At 48.3% G+C, this 20,914-nt stretch overlaps 1 protein-coding gene and 1 long non-coding RNA gene across 4 annotated transcripts; both read right to left on the minus strand.

The window, feature by feature from the left end:
* Positions 1-14,265: 14,265 nt before the first annotated feature.
* Positions 14,266-14,859, minus strand: LOC125513139. The gene has a single exon (XM_048678178.1). The coding sequence runs from the start codon at positions 14,673-14,675 to the stop codon at positions 14,418-14,420; it is 258 nt and encodes an 85-aa protein (XP_048534135.1). The 5' UTR covers positions 14,676-14,859; the 3' UTR covers positions 14,266-14,417.
* A 1,948-nt stretch (positions 14,860-16,807) lies between these two features.
* Positions 16,808-20,193, minus strand: LOC125513140. Of its 3 annotated transcripts, none has more exons than XR_007285700.1 (6): positions 20,015-20,193; positions 19,088-19,917; positions 18,684-18,948; positions 17,650-18,577; positions 17,238-17,550; positions 16,808-17,163 (listed from the first exon to the last, which is right to left on the minus strand). It is a non-coding gene; the product is annotated as an uncharacterized LOC125513140 (long non-coding RNA). The 3 variants fall into 3 exon arrangements; XR_007285701.1 differs by having other exon boundaries at positions 17,255-17,550; positions 19,088-19,880; positions 20,015-20,192; XR_007285699.1 differs by having other exon boundaries at positions 17,255-17,550; positions 20,015-20,191.
* Between the last annotated feature and the right edge of the window lie 721 nt (positions 20,194-20,914).

Consider the following 20,914-nt stretch of genomic DNA (forward strand, 5'->3'; position numbering starts at 1 on the left):
TTGTAAAACTCTTCGACCGCTTCCATACTATCAAATGTCATTCCTACAGCTGGCTTCAAGTTCTCATCGCATTTGGGTGTACATGATGAACTCTAAAAATTACAACACCCATTAGTCATACAAGTTAGTAATTGTTAGAGGCATTTGAACTAAGTTGTATGACACTCACACAAACTGGGACATCCGTGGCTCTTTTTTTGGGTGTTCGGAAGCTATCCAAATTGATGGGGGGAGGATGTATTTCAATATCATGGCGTACTCCTTCATCGCAATTATGGTTTTGAAAAACCAAATCACCACCAAGCTAACAAAAGTAACCATGGAATTAGCATGATCAGTTCGTATCAATGGAGGAAGAAAATAAACCATAAAAAAATCATTGCTTACCGCGGAGGCCGGCAGAGGACTCGCGCTGCTGGATGGCACCGCCAGAGGGTGTGGAATCACGGCCGATAGAGTGATCGCGCTGCTGGACGGGGCCAACGGAGGACGGAGGATCACGGCCGACGGAGTGATCGCGCTGCTGGACAGTGCCAACGGAGGACGGGGGATCATGGCCACCATACCGCTCGTGTTGTTGGACGGGGCCAACGGAGGACGGGGGATCATGGCCACCATACCGCTCGTGTTGTTGGACGGGGCCAACGGAGGACGGGGGATCATGGCCGCCGGAGCGCTCGCGCTACTGGACGGGGCCAACGGAGGACGGGGGATCATGGCCGCCGGAGTGCTCGCGCTACTGGACGGGGCCGGCAGTGGGCTGACGATCACGGGCGGCGGAGCGCTCATGTTGCTGGACGGTGCTGACGGAGGACTAGTACTGGTGTACATGGCTGATGGAGGACGAGGAAGAGGGCTCAAGGACTGAGCCGTTGGAGAGCTAGGGCACATGGCGTTCTGCACATGACGAGGCTTCATGGCGGCCGCCAAGTCGCAGTCCAGTCGCCGCCGCCAAGTCTCACCCTCGCCTGGGTCGAGATTCGTTTTTTTTTCTTGTTCGCTAAATCTTTCACAAGACAGAAGGTAGAAAGGGGGGTTATGTGCAAAACAATTGTTAAGTGCATGGCCATATTCCCACCTCCGATCTCTGCTGTACGTCCTCGATCCGATGGGTTAGGATGATAGTTTTCAGTTTTTACTGAATAGGGGTTTTCACTTGATACTTCACCTTGGATTAATTACATTTCGGCTTTCCTCACGGATTGTGTTTGGAAGGAGTGTATTCCCGCTTATTTATTTTTTTGCAAAGGGCTTATTAATTAATAAAGCTTTGTTGTATTTTCTTTTCTTTTCTGCGGTGTCGCAATAGATATGTCATGCACACGAGGAAGAGAGTCACAGGTTAAGACGAGCAGAGTACAAAGAGCAGAGCAAGGGGATTTATTTTTTCACCTAGAGTACAAAGAGCAGAGCAGAGTCTGGGAGGGAGACGCAGCCGGCTTGGTTTGTCTATATGGAGCCGGCGATGGAGCGGTGGAGCACGTCACCGGCCGGCCACATGTGCGGCCACTGGCCTCCCGCGTTAGCAACCGCGTACGTGGACGTAGACGTAGGTTAGCTTCCTTCATTCCCACGTCGTTATGTTGTTGGGTTGCCTTCTTTTTTCAGTCGCTTTTTATTGCTTCACTGCCCAAGCAAACCCATTCATTACTAAGGGTATGTACAATGGTTAATAAAACAGTTTTATTTTAAGTCTTGCATGTAATTTAAAAATGACAATAAAAAGAGTCTACAATGGATCATCTCTTAGTCTTATCTTCAATAACTAGCTATTCCTAAAAACATGGTGAGACATATTATGTTAAGAGATCATCTCTTGTCTTTTCTTAAATAAGAGAAGACAAACCTTTTCTTATGAGTTCTCTCTCCTCCACCTCATAATTTATCCTACGTGTCACTCCTAAAATAGCACCATTATACATGCCCTAACTCACCTGTGCCACGTACGTCCTTTCCAGTCCTTTTCAGTCGTGCCGCGCATTTCGTTCAGCCACTCGTCTACATCAATCATATCAACGTGCACGTGGATGCGCGCGCACACACACAGACGTGGCCTATTATTAGCTAGTTATTATTGCAACCATGTGCCAATCATCGTGTGGAACACTAGAACTCACTGTACTCTCTCTGACTTGAATGAGCAACACTATACAGTAAGACTAAATATTTTTGGTCTTTCGGAAAGGAGGTTTCATCCCTGGCCTCGCCTCTGCATCGTCGGATGCACATGACCACATCCTCTGTTTCCAAATAACTACAATTTACTACCTATTTTTAAAATAAATAAAGTTTGTTCTATTAGGGTTTGTGTTGTTACATAAAGTATATGGGTTGGGCGTTTGGAGCATATGCCCGCAATTTATTCTTCACATTTTTGTTAGAGGCGGCATTCTACTAAAATGTAATTCATAAGTTTTTCTCTTTTTGTGCATCATGTTGTTATATTCTTGTTTTTTTAAAGTGTAAATCAAACAGTCTTACATTAACTTTCCCTTTAGATTTAGTTGTTTTAAGCACTTATTTATGCATTTCTTATAACAAGTTTACGCATCAACATACAAAGAGGACCATCCAGTTTATTAAGTTTAAGAGTACCAAACATGCAGTACAATACAAAGGAGTGAAAGAAAAAAACAAAGAGCGCAAAGCTCAAAATAAATAGCTAGACACTAAGAAGATACAATGACTCAAACATAAATCCATAGTGGATATGACTAGCCTAGGCATGGGCCTAGCAAAAAATTGAGCATAGGGGGCGAAGAATGCAATGATATAGTTCATAAAATATGATATATCAATATATAAATAGATTTTACATCTAGCAACAATATAAAACTGCATTTCTAAATTTACGCGTGTAATTACAAATTGCTAGCAGACCCATCAAACTACTTAATTATGCAGTCTTCATCTTCATGATTGAAAGATGATATGCCGAAAGATAAAACAAATATGACAAAGCGATCCTGTTCACAAATAAATAAATTATATTTCCCATTGATCAATTAATTTATTTCCTCCAATAAATAATTTGTGAGCATTCTAATAAAATCCCTAACTACTAGTTTAGTTGTTGGTGGTGATACCTTGAGATTTGCTGAACTGATATTATGGACATTATATCTAGTAGACTACTCTGTGACATCTATCTCCCCTGTCGGATTTGCATCTTCAACTGTAGAGTTAGAGTTTGTAGCCATTGGCTTGATGAAAATACTTATCCCATTGTTTCTTCCTCTTCCTGACCTATGCAATTCTCATATTAGTACGAAAAAAATGTGTAACTTGTAATTAATCTGACAGTTACAAAATATAGTACTACGTACTAACTACTAACAATAAATTAATTGGTTTCAAGGTTTGTTTAATCAAACTGCAAATACCTCTGCCTTGGTAGTCTAGTCCATGGCCGCCCAACTGACTGTAGTCGGTAGACTCGTAGAATCTTAGGGCATTTCTAACCGATCCCCTATCCAGCGTTAGAGAAGTTAAAAGTTGGTTTTACTCCTCTAACGTGCACCTAGCTGATCCCCAATCTGCCGCGGTGGAGAAAAAAATATCCTCCGACGCCTCTCATTTCCCTAAATATACTCCGTTTGGAGGCGGCCGAGTATAATTTTTCTTCACCCAACGGCCTCCTTGTGGCCAGCTAGCAACTCACCTGAAGCTCCCTTGGCCTCGCCGTGAAGGAAATATGCCCTAGAGGCAATAATAAAGTTGTTATTTATATTTCCTTATATCATGATAAATGTTTATTATTCATGCTAGAATTGTATTAGCCGGAAACTTGATACATGTGTGAATACATACACAAAACAGAGTGTCCCTAGTGTGCCTCTACTTGACTAGCTTGTTTATCAAAGATGGTTAAGTTTCCTGACCATGGACATGTGTTGTCATTTGATGAACGGGATCACATCATTAGGAGAATGATGTGATGGACAAGACCCATCCGTTAGCTTAGCATATTGATCGTTAAGTTTTATTGTTATTGCTTTCTTCATGATTTATACATATTCCTTTGACTATGAGATCATGCAACTCCCGAATACCGGAGGAACACCTTGTGTGCTATCAAATGTCACAACGTAACTGGGTGATTATAAAGATGCTCTACAGGTGTATCCGAAGGTGTTTGTTGGGTTGGCATTGATCGAGATTAGGATTTGTCACTCCGAGTATAGGAGAGGTATCTCTGGGCCCTCTCGGTAATGCACATCACTATAAGCCTTGCAAGCAATGTGACTAATGAGTTAGTTGCGGGATGATGCATTACATAATGAGTAAAGAGACTTGCCGGTAATGAGATTGAACTAGGTATTATGATACCGACGATCGAATCTCAGACAAGTAACATACCGATGACAAAGGGAATAACGTATGTTGTCATTGCGGTTTGACCGGTAAAGATCTTCGTAGAATATGTGGGAGCCAATATGAGCATCTAGGTTCCACTATTGGTTATTGACCGGAGATGTGTCTCAGTCATGTCTACATAGTTCTCGAACCCGTAGGGTCCGCACGCTTAACGTTCGATGACGATTTGTATTATGAGTTATGTGTTTTGGTGACCGAAGTTTGTTAGAAGTCCCGGATGAGATCACGGACATGATGAGGAGTCTTGAAATGGTTGATAGGTAAAGATTGATATATTGGAAGGTAGTATTCGGACACCGGAAGGGTTCCGGAGTGTATCGGGTACATACCGGAGTACCGGAGGGGTTACCGAAAACCCCTTGGGAAAGATATGGGCCATATGGGCCATAGGAGGGAGGCTAACCAGCCCACAAGGGGCTGGTGCGCCCCCCACAAGGGAGGAGGCCGAATTGGACTAGGGAAGGGGGCGCCACCCCCCTTTCCCTCTCCTACTCCCTCTCCTTCCCCCTTTCCCCCTCCGTGAGAAGGAAAAAGAAGGGGGGGCGAATCATACTAGGAGTGGAGTCCTAGTAGGACTCCCCCCTGGCGCGCCCCCTTGGTGGCTGGCCTCCTCCTCCCTCCTTTATATACGGGGGCAGGGGGGCAACCTAAAGCACAACATTTATTCTCTTAGCCGTGTGCGGTGCCCCTCTCCACAGTTTACTCCTCCAGTCATATCGTCATAGTGCTTAGGCGAAGCCCTGTGCGGATCACATCACCATCACTGTCACCACGCCGTCGTGCTGACGAAACTCTCCCTCGACCCTCTGCCAGATCAAGAGTTTGAGAGACGCCATCGAGCTGAACGTGTGCAGAACTCGGAGGCGCCGTACGTTCGGTGCTTGATTGGTTGGATCACGAAGACGGTCAACTACATCAACCGCGTTAAGCTAACGCTTCCGCTTTTGGTCTACAAGGGTACGTAAACACACTCTCACCCTCTCGTTGCTATGCATCTTCTAGATAGATCTTGCGTGATCGTAGGAATTTTTTTGAAATTGCATGCTACGTTCCCCAACAGGCCGGTGACCTCGAGCCTCGACAATGACCTCACATGGAGATGCACTTGAAACACGTGCTGCCTACTGACCCAGTCTACCAATCATGTTCATCCCTAGTTAGAATTAGAACAGATTCAAATTTCAAACACTAAACGGCGCAGGGATGTAGTTTTTACCTTGCTGACGACGTAGACTATCACAACCGTCGAGCTGGAAACAAGGAAGGGCGCCCAGAACGTGAAGACAAGCAGGCTTGTCAGGGCAGCCGCGGTGAGAAGAGCAGGTAGATATACGACTTCATCTGTTAGCAATAACTAAACAATAAAGTTAATGTGATTCTAACCATCTTTCAAGAGTAAATATCATAAAACTACCACAATTCGGGTTAGGGTTCAAAAAAAATACAAGATATTTCTTTTTTCCGCTAATAACTGCCATCTCAAGAGTCGACTGTTTCAAAAATAACCAAATTATGCACTGTTCATCTTCAAATTAGTAGCCAACAGAGATGTTAGGGGGGGGGGGGGGGGGGGGGGGCAGGGCCCCCCTGTCCCTTCCTATCTTCGCCACTGAAACTAGTAGCTTCATTATGAGATTGACTAAGTCTTTTAAAAATAAACCAGATTTTTCTTAAGCATCGATGCTTATACGCTTAACTAAGCGTCTCTTCTGTAGAAATAGGCACCAGTGCTTCTGAAAAATCCGGTTTATTTTTCTAAGAATCTCTCTAAGCACCTCCTATTGTACAAGGCCTCAGATTCTCCACTGTTTCTAAGGAGATCGGTTATAGAAATGCCCTTTGCTGGCTAATTAGCGAGGGCAGACGGCGCGACGGCCGGTGGCCGGGCGAGAACGAAGCCCTAGTGCGTCGCCTCAACGCGTGAGTGCGTGTGTGTGCATTGATTGATCACAGAGTACGTTTTTTCTGAGTAGAGATTACATAGTACGTGATTTTCTTTTTTTTTGGAATAGAGTACGTTTTTTTAGGGAATCGAAGAATAGATTAAGTACGTGATGTCCAGCCAGTGGATGCGTACGTGCAGCCTCGGCCCTTGGTTCATGTTACCTTCTTGCAAAATCGTTTTGGGCCTGACATTAGCTAATCCAGAAAGAAGAAACAAAGCATCCACCAAGGCTCCTTAGAGCTCAGGCACTCTCGGCTGTCGGATCGATTTCCGAATGGATTTTCGGCCGTCCGATCAAGCGGTGGGACGAGCTGGGCCGTCAGATCGATCCCGGTTCCTTTAGCAATGAACAGTTTCACCCGTCACGTAAATATCTCATGCCACCACAGTTATTCCCATGCCCAGCCAAGGGTGTTTTGGTCATTTCACGTCTTAGGTCAACATGTGCCCTTCTCCTATTCGTTGCCTCCTCCCCAATCGGTCGATCTCTCCTCCACTTCCCTCTCCCGCACATCTCTCTCCCATCCTCCCCGTCCACCGCCGCCACACCATCGCCGCCGCCTACCCTCGGCGGGCGGGCCACCCCCTCCTCCTTCTTCGCCGTGGCGCGGTGCTCCATTGGCAACCTCTCGTTGGTCCGGTTCGAGCCCCTTCGCGCCGACCCCGACCACCCCTTCTTCCAAGCCGGCGCGGCCACCATCGAAGACAAGAGCCGCAGCAGGAGCAGGAGCACGGTGGGAAGGAGGAGAACGACCAGGGGAGGCCGAGCCGCCATCCATCGCCGGTCGTCGACACCTCCTGTTCGACCACACAGTGGGAGCACCGGACCGTTGTCCTTGTGTTCGTGCTCCTCCAAGAAGAAGAAGACCCAAGCTGAGCTGCCTCCGATCCATCTTGCGGAGGCAGCGGCGAGCGCCCTCTCCACTCCCCCGATTCCCTCTCACTCTGACCATTGCTTCTCCCGAACTGCATGAGTTCTCCTCCTCAAGTTGTCAACAGTCCTCGATCTACTGCTCCTCCTAGGTCTTATGCGATGGCTTCCTCACGTGCCTGCGCTAGTTGAGATGCTTGTGGGATTCCCGCAGTTGATTTGCTAGGTTGCACATTTGGATGAAGGCGTCGAATCGTCTGTGATGCCATGGCATGGACGTCGTCTTGGCCGTCGGCGTGCTGCCGAAGGAGGTATTTTTTTCTGGTCCCTTGGTTGGCTCTCTACTATCTTTGCCTAGATCTGATGCTTTTCTAGGGAGAATGAAATCAAATTATTAACTTATTTTATTTGAGGGAGATGTATTAATTTGGTTTTTTTATTGTGGGATTATTTCTGGTGATCCTGGCATTGTTGCATATGAATCTTCATTTTTGGAAGCGGCTGGCTGCAGGGATTTCGTGGATGCTATATTCTTGAGTGAGGTGTTGAGAAAGTAAAGCTTTCAATGAAGTTGTTGTAGTGTTAAGTTCCTAACCTGAAATGTGGAGGTCGTGCATTAACATGCCGTCATCTTTTGTAGTTCTCGCGTAGAAGTATCCATAATCCATTATTCTCAAGGGTGAGGCATTGTAACTATTGCAGAGCAAATCTTGGAGTTTATGACCGCCAAATGCCCTGTGTTTGGTAACTGCATAGGGTCTCTCGGCAGAGCAAATCTTGCAGGCGCGCAGAGTGGAGGGTCTCCGGCGGGGCCGCCTCTTCCGTGGCGAAGCGGCCGAGCATGCAGGATCTCTGGGCGGGGGCCATGATGACTACAGTACACTGGTGTGGTGCCTTCTTGCGCGATCAGTTGCAGTTGCAGTGGCGCGCGGAGAGGTTTCTTCGCCTGCTGCTGCAGCTGTGCGGTGGTGGTGGTGGTGGTGCTAATGGTGCACGGTGGGCTAAGGCCAACTCCACCGCGCGACCCCAAACGGACGTCCGTTTTATGCGGATTCTATCCATTTGGGTAGGGATTTGGGGTCATGTCCGGACGTGTCCGGGGATGCGGTGGCCGTGCGCCCAGCGCGCGGCCGCATCCGTTTGCCCCATCCTGTCTGCGTCTACTTAAAAAAACCAAAAGCAACGTTTCAAATGCCATACCCTAGTTCAGGACAGCAGCCCCGGTTCATCATGCCGGCAACAGAGCCAGCGGCCTACACGTCCATCGCCAGCATCAGCCAGCGGCCGGCAACACAGCCAGCCTCCAAAATGAATAGTTGTCCTCGCCGGCAACACAGCCAGCAGTCGGCAACATAGACGGCCACCAAAATGAATGTTTTCTCGCTGGCACGGTGCCAGCGCCCAGCGGGCGGGCGGCACCCATGCCAGCCTCCAAAAAAGAACGGCCACGCCGATCGGACGACCTAGTTCAGGCCTTCGGCGTCGAGCATCTCCTTCTGCCTGGCCTCGAACCAGGCCCTCGTCTTCTCGCTCATCTTCGACAAGTCCACGATCATGATCGCAAGGGCCACCTCCTTCGCTTTGGTGGCGGCATTGGTGGCCTCGATGTCGAGCTGCCTCTGCCTGGCCTTGACGTTGTCGGCCTCGATGTCGAGCTGCCTTTGCCGGGTCGCCTCCTCCATGTCGAGTTGCCTTTGCCGGGCCGCCTCCTCCATGTCGATCTTCCTTCTCTTGGCCGCCTCCTCCATGTCAACCTTCTTTCTTTGAAGGTCTAGGTATTGCTTCATTTGCTCGTTCTTGCTTTGCCGCTTCTTCTCGTCCCTCACATCCTTTTGGGACATCATGCCATGCAAAGTGTCATGCAATGCCATGGATGAGCCATCACGTATGTCATCAACCTTGGAGTTGGTCTTTCCCCTCGGCCTCTTCAACGCCTCGCCATCTCCACCTCCGGCACACTTGGCCGTCTTTAGTCCTCTCTTCCTTTGTAGTTCACGGTATTGGTCCTTGAACTTAGGGCAATTGTTGATGACCGTCCAACAATGCGTAAGAGTGAATGGCTTGTCATTGTGCCGGGCCTTGAATGCCTCGAAAGATTTAAATGCCTACACCACATGATCAATAACAAGTGAACATGCAAACATATACAAGGCCGAAGTATCATGGTCGTAGCAAGGAAAGGGCTAGGAAGAGGAGAGCATACCATGTCCCCAACGCCCAGACCACTCACAGGCTGTGCTTCAGCGCTCTCAAATGCGGCTTGATACTTGTTGCACTCTTGTTGGATGAACAACCACCTCTTTTGAATCGAGCCGATGCCACAGTTGCTTGTAAATTGGTAGGGCTCGAACATCTTCCTTTCATGAAATGTTTTGTGGACTCTCGTCCAAAAAACAATGCCCTTTTGTTGCGCGCCGGTCCTCGGATCTTGGCTAATCTCCATCCAAGCTTGGCAAATCAATTTGTCCTCATATTGTGTATATGAACCCGTGCGAATGCTCTTCCTCTTCTTTTGTGCTTCCGCTCTTTGGGTGAGCTCGTCGATGAACAATGGCTCGCCACTAATATCAATGACATTGCCTTCTCGACGGACGCCCGGCCGCCGCTGCTGGATCCAGGCGTGACGTTGAGGTCGATGACGGCCGCGGGACGCGGTGTGGACGGCGTGAACAAGCCCACGTACGGCGACCCCGAGAAACGGGTCTGGCCGTCGTGCCTTGGCGGAGGAAAGCCAGGCGACATGGGTGCGTTCCGCGACGTCCGCGACTCACAGTGCGGAGGCCGGGCGACCGACGAGCCTGTGCTCGCGGGGCCAGCGGCCGCTGCAAGGAACCCGGCTGGACGGCCCATGCCAAGCATGAGGAGGGTGTGCGCTTTCTTGACGAGGTCCTCCTTCTCTTCGACCGCGGCCTTGCGCCGCGCGGCCTCCATCGCATCGCGCTAGGCGGCGAACTTGGCTGCGACGGCATTGACCTTGACGACCGCTCTCCGCTCCCTCTTCTTCGCTGATTTCGCGTCCAACTTGGTGATCTCTTCCGTCGTGCACTCCGACCGCGGCTTCCTTGGCGCCTTGGCCGCCTTATTCTTCACCTTTGTGTGCGGGTCGACGGCCAGGCCGCCGGAATTCGGCGGGGCATCGGCCATGGACGGGGGAGAGAGGGGGCGGGCAGGAGGGACGTGGGAGGGTTTGTGAAAATGGCGCCAAATGGGGCGTGGGGGGGGGGTTGGTTTCTCACACCGACAGGCGGGCCAGGGGAGGACAAGCACGCGCGTCCTGCCCGTCCGCGCGCTGTCCGTTTCACCCCAAAACCGGCGCAAACTTGGGCCGTGGATGGGTCGAAAGCGGACACAAAGCGGACAAAAATCTGTTTGCGCCCGCGCGCTGGGCCGTCTGGTTTGTCCGTTTTACCCCAAACGGACGGGGGCGGAGAGGATAGGGTCGCGCGGTGGAGTTGGCGTAAGCAGAACAGAGCAGCTCTGTTTGTTTATATAAAGCCGGTGAGGCGAGGCGAGGCGGGCCGGAGACCGACGGAGTGGTACCGGAGCACGCGATCGATCGACGATTTTGTGTCCACCCGCGTTGGCGCGTGCGCAGGTAGCTTCCGGTTAGGTGGTAATTGCCGGGTCACCAGTCGCTCTCGCTTGCACCACGGACAAAGCAACCCACTGCCACAGTGGTGCCACGTACACCCTTTGTCTGCAAGTATCTTCTCTGTTCCTGTACGATCGCGCCATGCACGCACGTCTCCTCTTCTACCTCGGCCACTCCTCTGCATCTCAACATGGCAATGGGTACCCGCTACCCGCGAACCCGGCGGGTAAAAACCCTATTAGGGTAAGGGTATGGGAAATTAAAATACCCATGGCTTTCTAAATGGGAAAATATCATACCCAACGGGTAAGGCGGGTATGGGTATGGGAAGGCAATACCCATACCCGCAAACCCTCAAACCCGTATAAAATAGCCCTGTCAAGTAGGTCCATGTGTCATTGACTTATTAGATGAAAAAACCCTAAGCTAGCAGTGGCCCAACCGCACGCCCGCACCCCACGCCCCCACCCCTTCCAATTCTAAAGTCTAAACCGCGTCTCCACCCCTCCCCTTCCAATTCTCCAGTCGCAGCCACCGCCTGTTGTGCGCCCCGACCTGCTAACCCTAGGGGGTCGGCGCCGCCGCCAGCCGCAGAGCCAAGCTGTCAGCCGCCATCGTTACCTGCTCCTTCTCCTGATCTCCTTGCGCCCGCTCCTCTGTCATGTGGAAGAGGCTCAAGTGGCTACAATGACTATGTGTCCAACTTATTTGTGTGTTGAACTTACTTTTGTATTGAGGTTGAACTTATTTGTCTTGAACCAACATGTGTGTTGAACTTAAGTGACTGAAATGACTTATGTGTGTGTGCTGAAATGCTGAAATTTATGTTGAAATGCTGAAATGAGATATATCTATGTGCTGAAATGCTGAAATGTTGCGTATATGTGCTGAAATGCTGTATATATGTGCTGAAATGTTATATATGCGCTGAAATATTGTATATTTGTGCTGAAATGCTGTATATATGTGCTGAAATGTTATATATGCGCTGAAATATTGTATATTTGTGCTGAAATGCTGCATATATGTGCTGAAATGTTATATATGTGCTGAAATATTGTATATTTCTGCTGAAATGTTGCATATATGTGCTGAAATGTTGTATATATGTGCTGAAATGTTGTCAATACGTGTCAAAATGCTGATATTTAATTCCCAAGTATACACGCCTAGCTGGGTAATTTTATCCGCGGGTATTACCCGTACCCAGCCGGATACGGGTATGGGAACGATTTAAAACTCAGGACGCGGGTATGGATACGGGTATGGGCGGAAAAGTTTGAGGCGGGTGCGGGTATGGGCACGTAATACCCATACTCAAACCCTGCGGGTGCCATGTCAGACTGCATCAATCATATATTCATATGCACGCTACACATTACGTGGCCTAACTCGCCGGTTTCAGGCACGGGCATGCAAAACGTGCTTAATTACTTCTTCTCAATCTTATACTCACTTCCAACTTTATACTAAACCAGCCTTAATTAATATGCAAATACATACTTGCCACGAAAAGCCACCTGTTTTGGCCTAATTGAGCCATATAGTTCCGGTTAATTAAAGGACGGACGTGGCTTTTGAATCACAATCCCAATCACAATCTTGAAAAATCCAAAATCTTTGCCCGCCTCCTGATCATGTTTTCAAAAGAAAATTGCCCCCTCTTTTTGTTGCTTTTATTTTTAATTTCTACTACTCCTACTCAGCTCAGCTAGCCATTGTCTAAAAGCTAACACAATCTTTTAATCTTTTTTTTGAACCCAAAAGCATCTAGAAGCAGTGTGTGCGCGCATACACGTGCATGGTTGGTTGCTTGTATGCGTACGTGTTCTGCAAGGTGCATGAACAAAATCTCCTATGTACCTGTGTGTATCTTTGTTACGTACCGTTCCATTGCTGCAGAATACAAAGAAACCCTACCCCAAACCCTAGCGCCTTTGTTTGGTTCATTCACATCTTCATTAAAATGAGCCAAGGCCGCGCCTTAGTTTTACGTCAAGAGAAGCACATGGTTTTGTCTGCTGTTAGAGCATCTACAACGGGACTCAGCAAATCCGGCCCCTCAAACGCACGTGCGTCTAGACACGTCTGCAGATATTGACCGGTCACCCCTCAAATAATGTAATCCATATTCGGACACCTTTATTATCATATCTCAAATCTATATAAACTCTTGCAACTACGTCGATGCATACACATCGTCCGGCTACTACATCACTACTAAGTAAACATGCCATCAGACTACTAAAATTTGGCATCCTTCTCGCGGAACAACCAGTCGAAGATGCAGTACGGATCGAACCAGATCTGCTCTTCGCCTGAGTTGTCTTCGCCGTCATTGTCCGTCTTCTCCTCCTTCGGTGGTAGTCCAGTCATCGCACGGACCGTCTGATTCTGCTCTCGAGCACGAGCACGTGTGTTCCTCCACTGCCGTTTCTTCACAATGCAGGCGCGAATGGCTTCTCTGTGGTCGCCTGTGCCGCCATTTCCGCCGCGATACAGGCCTTGGCGGCCCTTATCCTCTACTTCCCACAGCGGGCCGCCCGGTCCCGATGGGACTCATAGTCTGCCCGACCGGTGATGGGTAAGGCAACGGATTTCGGCTGCCGGGACCGCGAGGATCTAGCCCCGGAGGACCGGAGCGCCCGGTGAGCCGAAGCTATGGAGTCGCGATGGAGAGATCCGTTTGTCGGCCGGGCGTTGTCCTCCCGGGAGCGACGAAGTGCAATGCAGATGACCATTGCCTCCCCCAACCCGCATGGGATGACACCCTAGTCGACGGACCCAGACTGGTCGGAGTCCGATCCACTGTCAACCATGGCGGAGAAGCCGGAAACCGCCGAAGGCGAGCTCGGGTGGCGGAGGGGAGTGGAGTGAAGTAGTTAGCAGGGTTTGCTTCAGCAAGCAGGTGGGGACGAATATATGTGGGGTCGGATGGGCTAGCATGAGTCGAGTCCGACGTGGCATCTGAGCTAGGTGTGCCTTCACTTACAAAAAATTTCATACGGCTGCGTTGATGCTGGATTTTTTTTTGTAGGTCTTTTAATAGAAACTGAATTTTGGGGGGTGATTTCATACGTCGACCTATATCGTGTCTTTAACAACAAAAACACTCCTCATCAGCGTAACCCACCACACACGTCTCAGTCAGTGTCAAGCGATGAGGATAGGTCTCGGTTCCGGATGGGTACGTTACATTCTCGTGTACCCCAAGAATGAATTGGCGGGTCACTGAGCTTTGCTGTATTTTTCTTTTCTTGTTTGCTGTTGCCGTAATGGACAAGAGTGGCGCAAAATGCGCAGTGAAGGCGGATGATGGTGTCATGGTGAATACGTCTTCGGGCACATGGGAACAGAGTCTCAGGTTATGATGAGCAGAGTATCAAGAGCAGAGCAAGGAGAATTTTTAGTGACATTTCGGATTAGTGTTGTATGCGTGCTAAAAAGTCGAAGCATGTTCGTTGGCGATTGACATCGAACTTGCTAACTCGCATGAATTCATTACATCGATGAATACAGGAGCATACGTGAACTGGACGAGAGGAGATGGACTGGCTAATCCATAGTAGTAAACTACTCAGTAATCAACTACTCGGCGTGTCTAATTAATCCAGCTAGCTTTGAGACCAGGCCTACCGAAGGCAGCGGGCAAGGTCGACGGCCGCTCTCCTCCTCCTGCCGCCGGTGCTGCTGTGGGCGCTGGGCGAGCCGGCGGGGACTTGGGCGTCGTCGGCGTCGGAGTCCTCCTCCTCGGCGATGGGGTCCAGGCAGCCTGCGGCCGCGCGGCGGAGCCGCAGCCGCTGCAGGCGCATAACGTGGAGGGTCTCAGGCGGGGCCGCCTCGTCGGCGGTGAAGTGGGCGACGGCGCAGAATCTCGGGGCGGAGGCCATGGATGTGTGGCGGGCGTGTCGTGGGCGTAGCTAAGCTTCGATCGAGCACTTGCTTGCTCGCTGTGCTTGTGCGCTGGGCGGTGGACTTGAAGGGAGACCGCAGCCGGCCTGGTTTCTTTATATAATCAAACCGGCGACGAACTGAAATGGTGGAGCACGTCACCGGCCGGCCAGTTAGCAACCGCGTACCTTAGGCGTACGTATCTTTCTTTTCAATCACTTCCGATGGCACCACCAGCAAAGCAACCTATTACTACTTCTTAACTCACTTGTGCCACGTACGTCATTTCCTGTCTTTTTCGATCGTGCCACTCATTTTGTTCAGCCGCCCACTCCTCTACACCAATCACACGAACGTGCACGTGGATGTACACAAATACATACGTGGCCAGGTAGCTAGTTTGGCACGTTTATTTCCGGGCACGAACAGAACGTGCTCGGTTAATTGGCCGGCCTGCATAGCACTGTCAGATCTCACTTGTTTTGGGACGTTAGTTGATTATCCATATACGTATGCTACAACGTCGCCTTCGAATCGTCTCGCAAAAAAATAGTTGCCTTCGAATCAAATAGAATCGTGGTTGTGAACCAAGCTACAATTGAATCAAATAGAATCCTTCCAGCGCTTTACTGCACGGCGTCGTGTTGGCTGAGGCGTGCAGTAAAACGCTGGAAGGATGAGTCGTCCGGTTCGGCCATCTAGGCGATTGCATTCTTTTGGAAATTTATTGTTTTTTTGTATTTTTAATCATGTTATTGTTCACTTGGCTCATCTAAGTCTGGGCACCGGATTGGATATTCGCCTAAATAACCCTAAACTTATCATAAAGAAATCTCTCTCACTCTTTCTTTAGAAAATAATGAATATGAAGTTTGGGAGGTTGCCGGTACTATGGATCCTCTGACTCCCAATCGGGTTACCTTCCTGGGTCTCGCCGGTGTTACATGTAGGTCGTGATGTGCCTCGAGATGGTTGTCTCCCGCCCCCTACTCATGGGGAATCCGCTACTGGGGCGTCGCTTTGCTGCGTCTGGCCTGTCCTCTAGGCACCTTTGGACGGCGGGCAGTGTGACAACGTACACGCGGCTACATCGGCGATTAACCGCCGGTGACCCAAACCATGGTGGAGGGGCTCGGGTTTGCTGTTCCGGCAACCATTTGTTGCGCGGATACGAAGAGCTGGGAACAAGTTGCGATTGTTGGTGGTCATGTGTCTACCGAGGATGGTTGGAATCCTCGTTGGAGACGAGGCTCTCGGCGGCAATGGAACGGGTTTGACATAGATGTTGCTACGGGGCACGACGTAGCTAGCTAGGGAGCGCAAAGGCATCCAGAATTCGAGCTTCACTTCTACCTATTTATGATGTTCCTAGTCCTCCTAGGATCAACTTGGCATGACCTCTATTAGGATATTTCTATTGTTAGACCCGCTCATTATATAGATAACGGTCTTGCATGTATTTTAGTGGATCCTCTGTCAGGGTAACTACAGAATATTCTACCAAGATATTTAGGTATTTGGATGCCACTGCATACAAAATTTTATATTATATTAAGTGTCACAATTGAACTTATCGGTGAATATGGTCCATCATATACGAAAATTCGTTTCTGATCATGAGTACAGCTGAGCCCGGAATCTTGTCCGTTGGTTTTCATTGGGATGTGCGTGTATTTTGTGTTCCCGATACCATATTTACATTGTATTCAATGGTGGGTCCCGTGCAGTAAAGCGGTGCTCAACCACTGTGTCGTAGTGGAACGGGAAAAATGCGGACGGATCAGCCGTTTTCGTGAGCCTACCTATCCCGCTGCTGGTTGATGGATGAGCGAACGGCCACCCACCTGGTCGGTGCGTTGATAATTACGACCCGCAGCCCCTTCCCTTCCCCACAGAAGAAATCCAGGACCAGTGGCATACGTGTTTTGAATTTTGAATTAATGAGGCGCTTACGGGCGTCCAGCTGGACCAACACAGACACGTGTAATAGCAAAATTTACTCTAGTAGCACCAACCAGTGATTGAAAGCTCAGCAAGCATACACCCAGTAAAACCAAGGCGCCAGTATATTTTGAAATGCCAGGAGTGGTCATGTGTGGGAAAAAATTCGTCTCACCAATACAACTGTCTATAGATTTCATGAAATTCAAATTATTAAGTTCAGAATGCAAATAGACTGCAACAAGGAGGAACAAGTGTGAAGGTTCAAACACAAGCCATCAACTAGAAAATCATCGATTATTATTATTCTAACATTACACATAGCTGGGAAAAAGTATTAAGATGCATTTCTCAGGATGGGCCTCGTGCAGGAAGTACGGCATGTCACAAGCTTGCGAGCTTCTTTGGCACATCGCCCCTCTCCGGGCAGGTGGTATTCTTATGTCCTGGCAGTTTGCATATACTGCAGAATCTCATTTGCTCACTCAGTCCATTTCTTAATGATGTGCCACTTGGGTATCTCCGGCACGCCAACTAGTCCATCACCTGAATCCATGGGCAAGCATAAGGCTTCGTTTCAAATCAAACATATGACAGGACAAGGTTTACTTGATTAATACCGCAGTGAGAAAATAACCTTCATAGCATGGCAACATAGCATCCCCGTGTGGCCATGTGGGTCAACTGCCCACATTCACAGTTGAAACAGACACCATCATTTGATATGGTCACCTCGAAATCAACTTTACTCCATTTCTCACGTTTGTCGGCGTCATTGTGCCCCGTGATGTATTTCTTCTTCCTCACAACTTCTTCTACCTGGTATGGTCCACCTTTGAAGAGGTTCTCACTGAATAGCTGAAACATCTTTCTTGTATAAACTTTACTTGCATGCCTCTCGATAGCAACATTTGTTCTCATCACAACAACACTCTGTAGTCGGACAAAAAAATAGGTAGAATGTCAGCTTCTCGGACGAGACAAACAAGAACCACAAAAATATAAATAAGCATGTACATAAGTATCGCTCACAATTCTTGTCCTTTTCTCTTTGAAGCTCTCATCCGATTCTCAGTCGAATTGAAGCCTCATGTACTATCGCATGAACACATGCATTGGGCTTGCTTGCGGCATGTAAATCTTCAACATAATATTCGCACTCTCGCTACGTTGTGTGCTAGTCATTTTGGCGCAGAAGACTTGACTTTGACATGAAAAATAAGGTTGTAATAATGAAACCTTTGAAATGCGGCTTTGCCCACTTATGCCATATCAGATAAGGATTTGTCATGTAATTGTGGGACTTCAAATTATTTTTCTCAATCAGCAAGCCCCATGCAGTCTCAAACTCCTCCACACTTATCACGCGATTCACTATTTTGTGGAATTCGGACCTGAACTCACTCTTGCTGGTGTACAATAATGGACCAAGATTCTCTTTTGCTTTCTTAAGAACATGCCACTTATACCATCTGTGCACAATTCGAGGTGGCTTGTTGTTCCCATTTGTCCACATAAGGTTCTTGATCCTGCTTTCTTCATCACCTTGTACTCAGTAGGTAAATTTTCGGTCGTTCTGCCATATCTCTTTGAACACAGCTAGTGTCTTATTTACATCATCGTTAGCCTGGTCTCGACTTATCCAACCACACAGATTGCGCAGTGTCCACTTTGTGAAAGGCACATTCTAGGTTGAACAACAAAAGCTGCCAACTATGTTGTACACCTTGTTGGGGTTCACATTGTTCGCCCTAAGCTGCTTCACCAAATCCTTCATCTACACATCTATGTGCTTGTGTGATGGCCAATGAACTTTCTCACCGCAAGTAAGAGACAATGAATGGTTGCGGCTGGAACGGTGCTCAGCAATGAGCCATACATTGTCTACAGATCTAAGCAATCTGATCATGGCAGGGCACTCACACCGGCAGGACCGGCTATTCTGCTGCTCAGGCTTCCCCTGGAAGTTGACATTTTTTCTCCATGTCAGGTATAGGAAATGAAATTATGTTGATAGCAATATGTAAAAAATCTACAAAGTTTTACTAATGGTAGTAAGTGCTAACCGAGCATCCACAAACAATCTCCTGCATACACTTTGTCCACTCCATATTCAGACAGCTCTTGCCATATCGTATACCAAATCCAAGCTCCCAAGAATAGAGGTTATAGAAATCACACGCTTCCCCAAGTGAGTCAAAACTCATCCCAATATTTGGCTTCACTACATTGTCCAAGGGTTTATCAGCGTACCTCCTAATTGTTTCTTCTAATGGAGTGACCCTGCCTGGACAGGGTGCCCTATCCAGAGGGGCACGCCAAACTCTTAACCTGAAATTAAATTTACAGTTTTACAGATGGTGGAAACAATTTTTTCAGCTAATGATGCCAGCTAGACATATATGGACATAAACACTAACAATCACAACCACGAGTACATAGAAAAAAAGACTATTAATTATATTTATACCTTCTGGTCCACCGTGGTGCCTCTGGGTTCACCTTCCTTGTGGGCTCGACGCATTGAGTTGGCGACTGCTTCCTCTTGCCGGCGGAACCGCTCTGCTCAGCAGCGCCACCAAGTTGTCCAACCAGAACCACGCATGACGAGTCAGCACATAGTGGTGCGGACGGCCCAACAACCATTGAAACCAATATGTCTGGCTGCTCAACATCCGCATCGACCTCTCAGAGCGGGAACCCATGGCATGTTCAGCAAATCAAAGACCAGTCAGGGTCTTTTTTTGAAGTTAAATTGACAGTTTTTGATATGTTACAATTATTCTTTTTCATACCACAGTGTCTCATTGATATGTGTTAACATTATCTGCATGCTTTTGTATGACATGGTCTGCCCAGAAAACAATATATTTGCTAATTGCGCGCATGGACAACATAATCTGCCTTGAAAACACTATGTATGTCAATTGCACGCACGGAGGATTACCAAAAAACAGAGGACCAATTTGCTGACAGCAGTAGTAGTGCTCACGAGGCTTTTTAGATATAGGCACTAAACAGAATCATGGATTCAGACAAAGGAACACTGATTTTCTATGTATACCTTCTGTTCCACAATGACAATGCCCATCTTGGTGCAACTCTCTGGTGGACTCGAAGGATTCAGTAGGCGGCTGCTTCCTCTTGCGGCCGGAATCGATCTGCTCAGCAGAGCCGCCGTGTTGTCCAGCTGCAACCCCGCACAACGAGTCGGCGTGTGCCACTGCCGACGGCCCAACAGCCGTCAAAACCAACGGATCTAGCTGGTCAACACCACCCGTGACCTCTATGAGTGGGAGTCTATGGTGTGTTCATCAAATCGAAAACAGTCGTTTAGACGCCTGTGCTTGTGTGTCTACGGATCAAATCGAACAGAATAATACAGTAGAGACATTACCTGTCTATCGGATCCAGCAAAAAATCGAGCCCGCTGTGGCGTAGGTCTGCAAGCTCGGCCATACTGCTTGCCGTCGCCATTGTTTCGCCTTCCGCTGCCGAGGTCGGGAAGAGTGGGGAATGGGGAGAAACAGTTGACTTACAACTGGAGGACCGAGATATTTCGAATACTGGTGCCCGACGTGTGCACGATATGTAAATCCAGCGTCATGTGTTGTTTCACGCATACGCATGTACGGCCTGACTTAACCGTCGTCTGTGAATAGTCCTGATTTTATCGTGTGCATAGCATCACTCATTTCGAAGTGCCCCACAATTTGTGCACCGGTGAGCATTTAGTGATCCATTGACGGCGTTGTTTCTGCAGCAGACGGTGCCAACACGATTCTGATCCCGGCGTAGCTTTTCGTGACGGAGGCGATCCACAGCTCGGGTCGTCACCGTAACCCCGAACAAGCCCGCGGGCTACCGTACATCACTGTTCATATGTGTATATCGTCTGACACACCCATTTTCCTATCACCATATATGCTTGAAAGGGCCCACTAGCCCATATCCCTAGACATGTACGTACGACCAGGATACCATGTTCAGATACAACTGTTCTCAGTAACGCCGCTCTCCGTCATATATGCTTACGTTTAGGGAAAAGATATTTATATGTTTGATCCCTCCAATTTTGGTATGATTTTCTACCAAGATATTTGGATATTTCGATGTCATAACATAAAGATACATTATAATACTTTCAGCAACACAACTTAATTTATTGATGAGTTGATGTTTTGAATTTTCTAAGGGCCAGAGAAAGAAAAATTGCGTAATATATCGAACTAAAATCACCATAGAAAGTATGTCTTCCATTTTAAGTTTAACACAAAATGAGCATTTATAATGGTAA

The sequence above is a fragment of the Triticum urartu genome, chromosome 6, assembly GCF_003073215.2.
Source record: "Triticum urartu cultivar G1812 chromosome 6, Tu2.1, whole genome shotgun sequence".
NCBI classification, from domain to species: Eukaryota; Viridiplantae; Streptophyta; class Magnoliopsida; order Poales; family Poaceae; genus Triticum; species Triticum urartu.

Excerpts from the sequence above, each read along its gene's own strand:
- LOC125513139 (XM_048678178.1), bottom strand. The coding sequence starts at position 14,675 with ATGGCCTCCGCCCCGAGATTCTGCGCCGTCGCCCACTTCACCGCCGAC.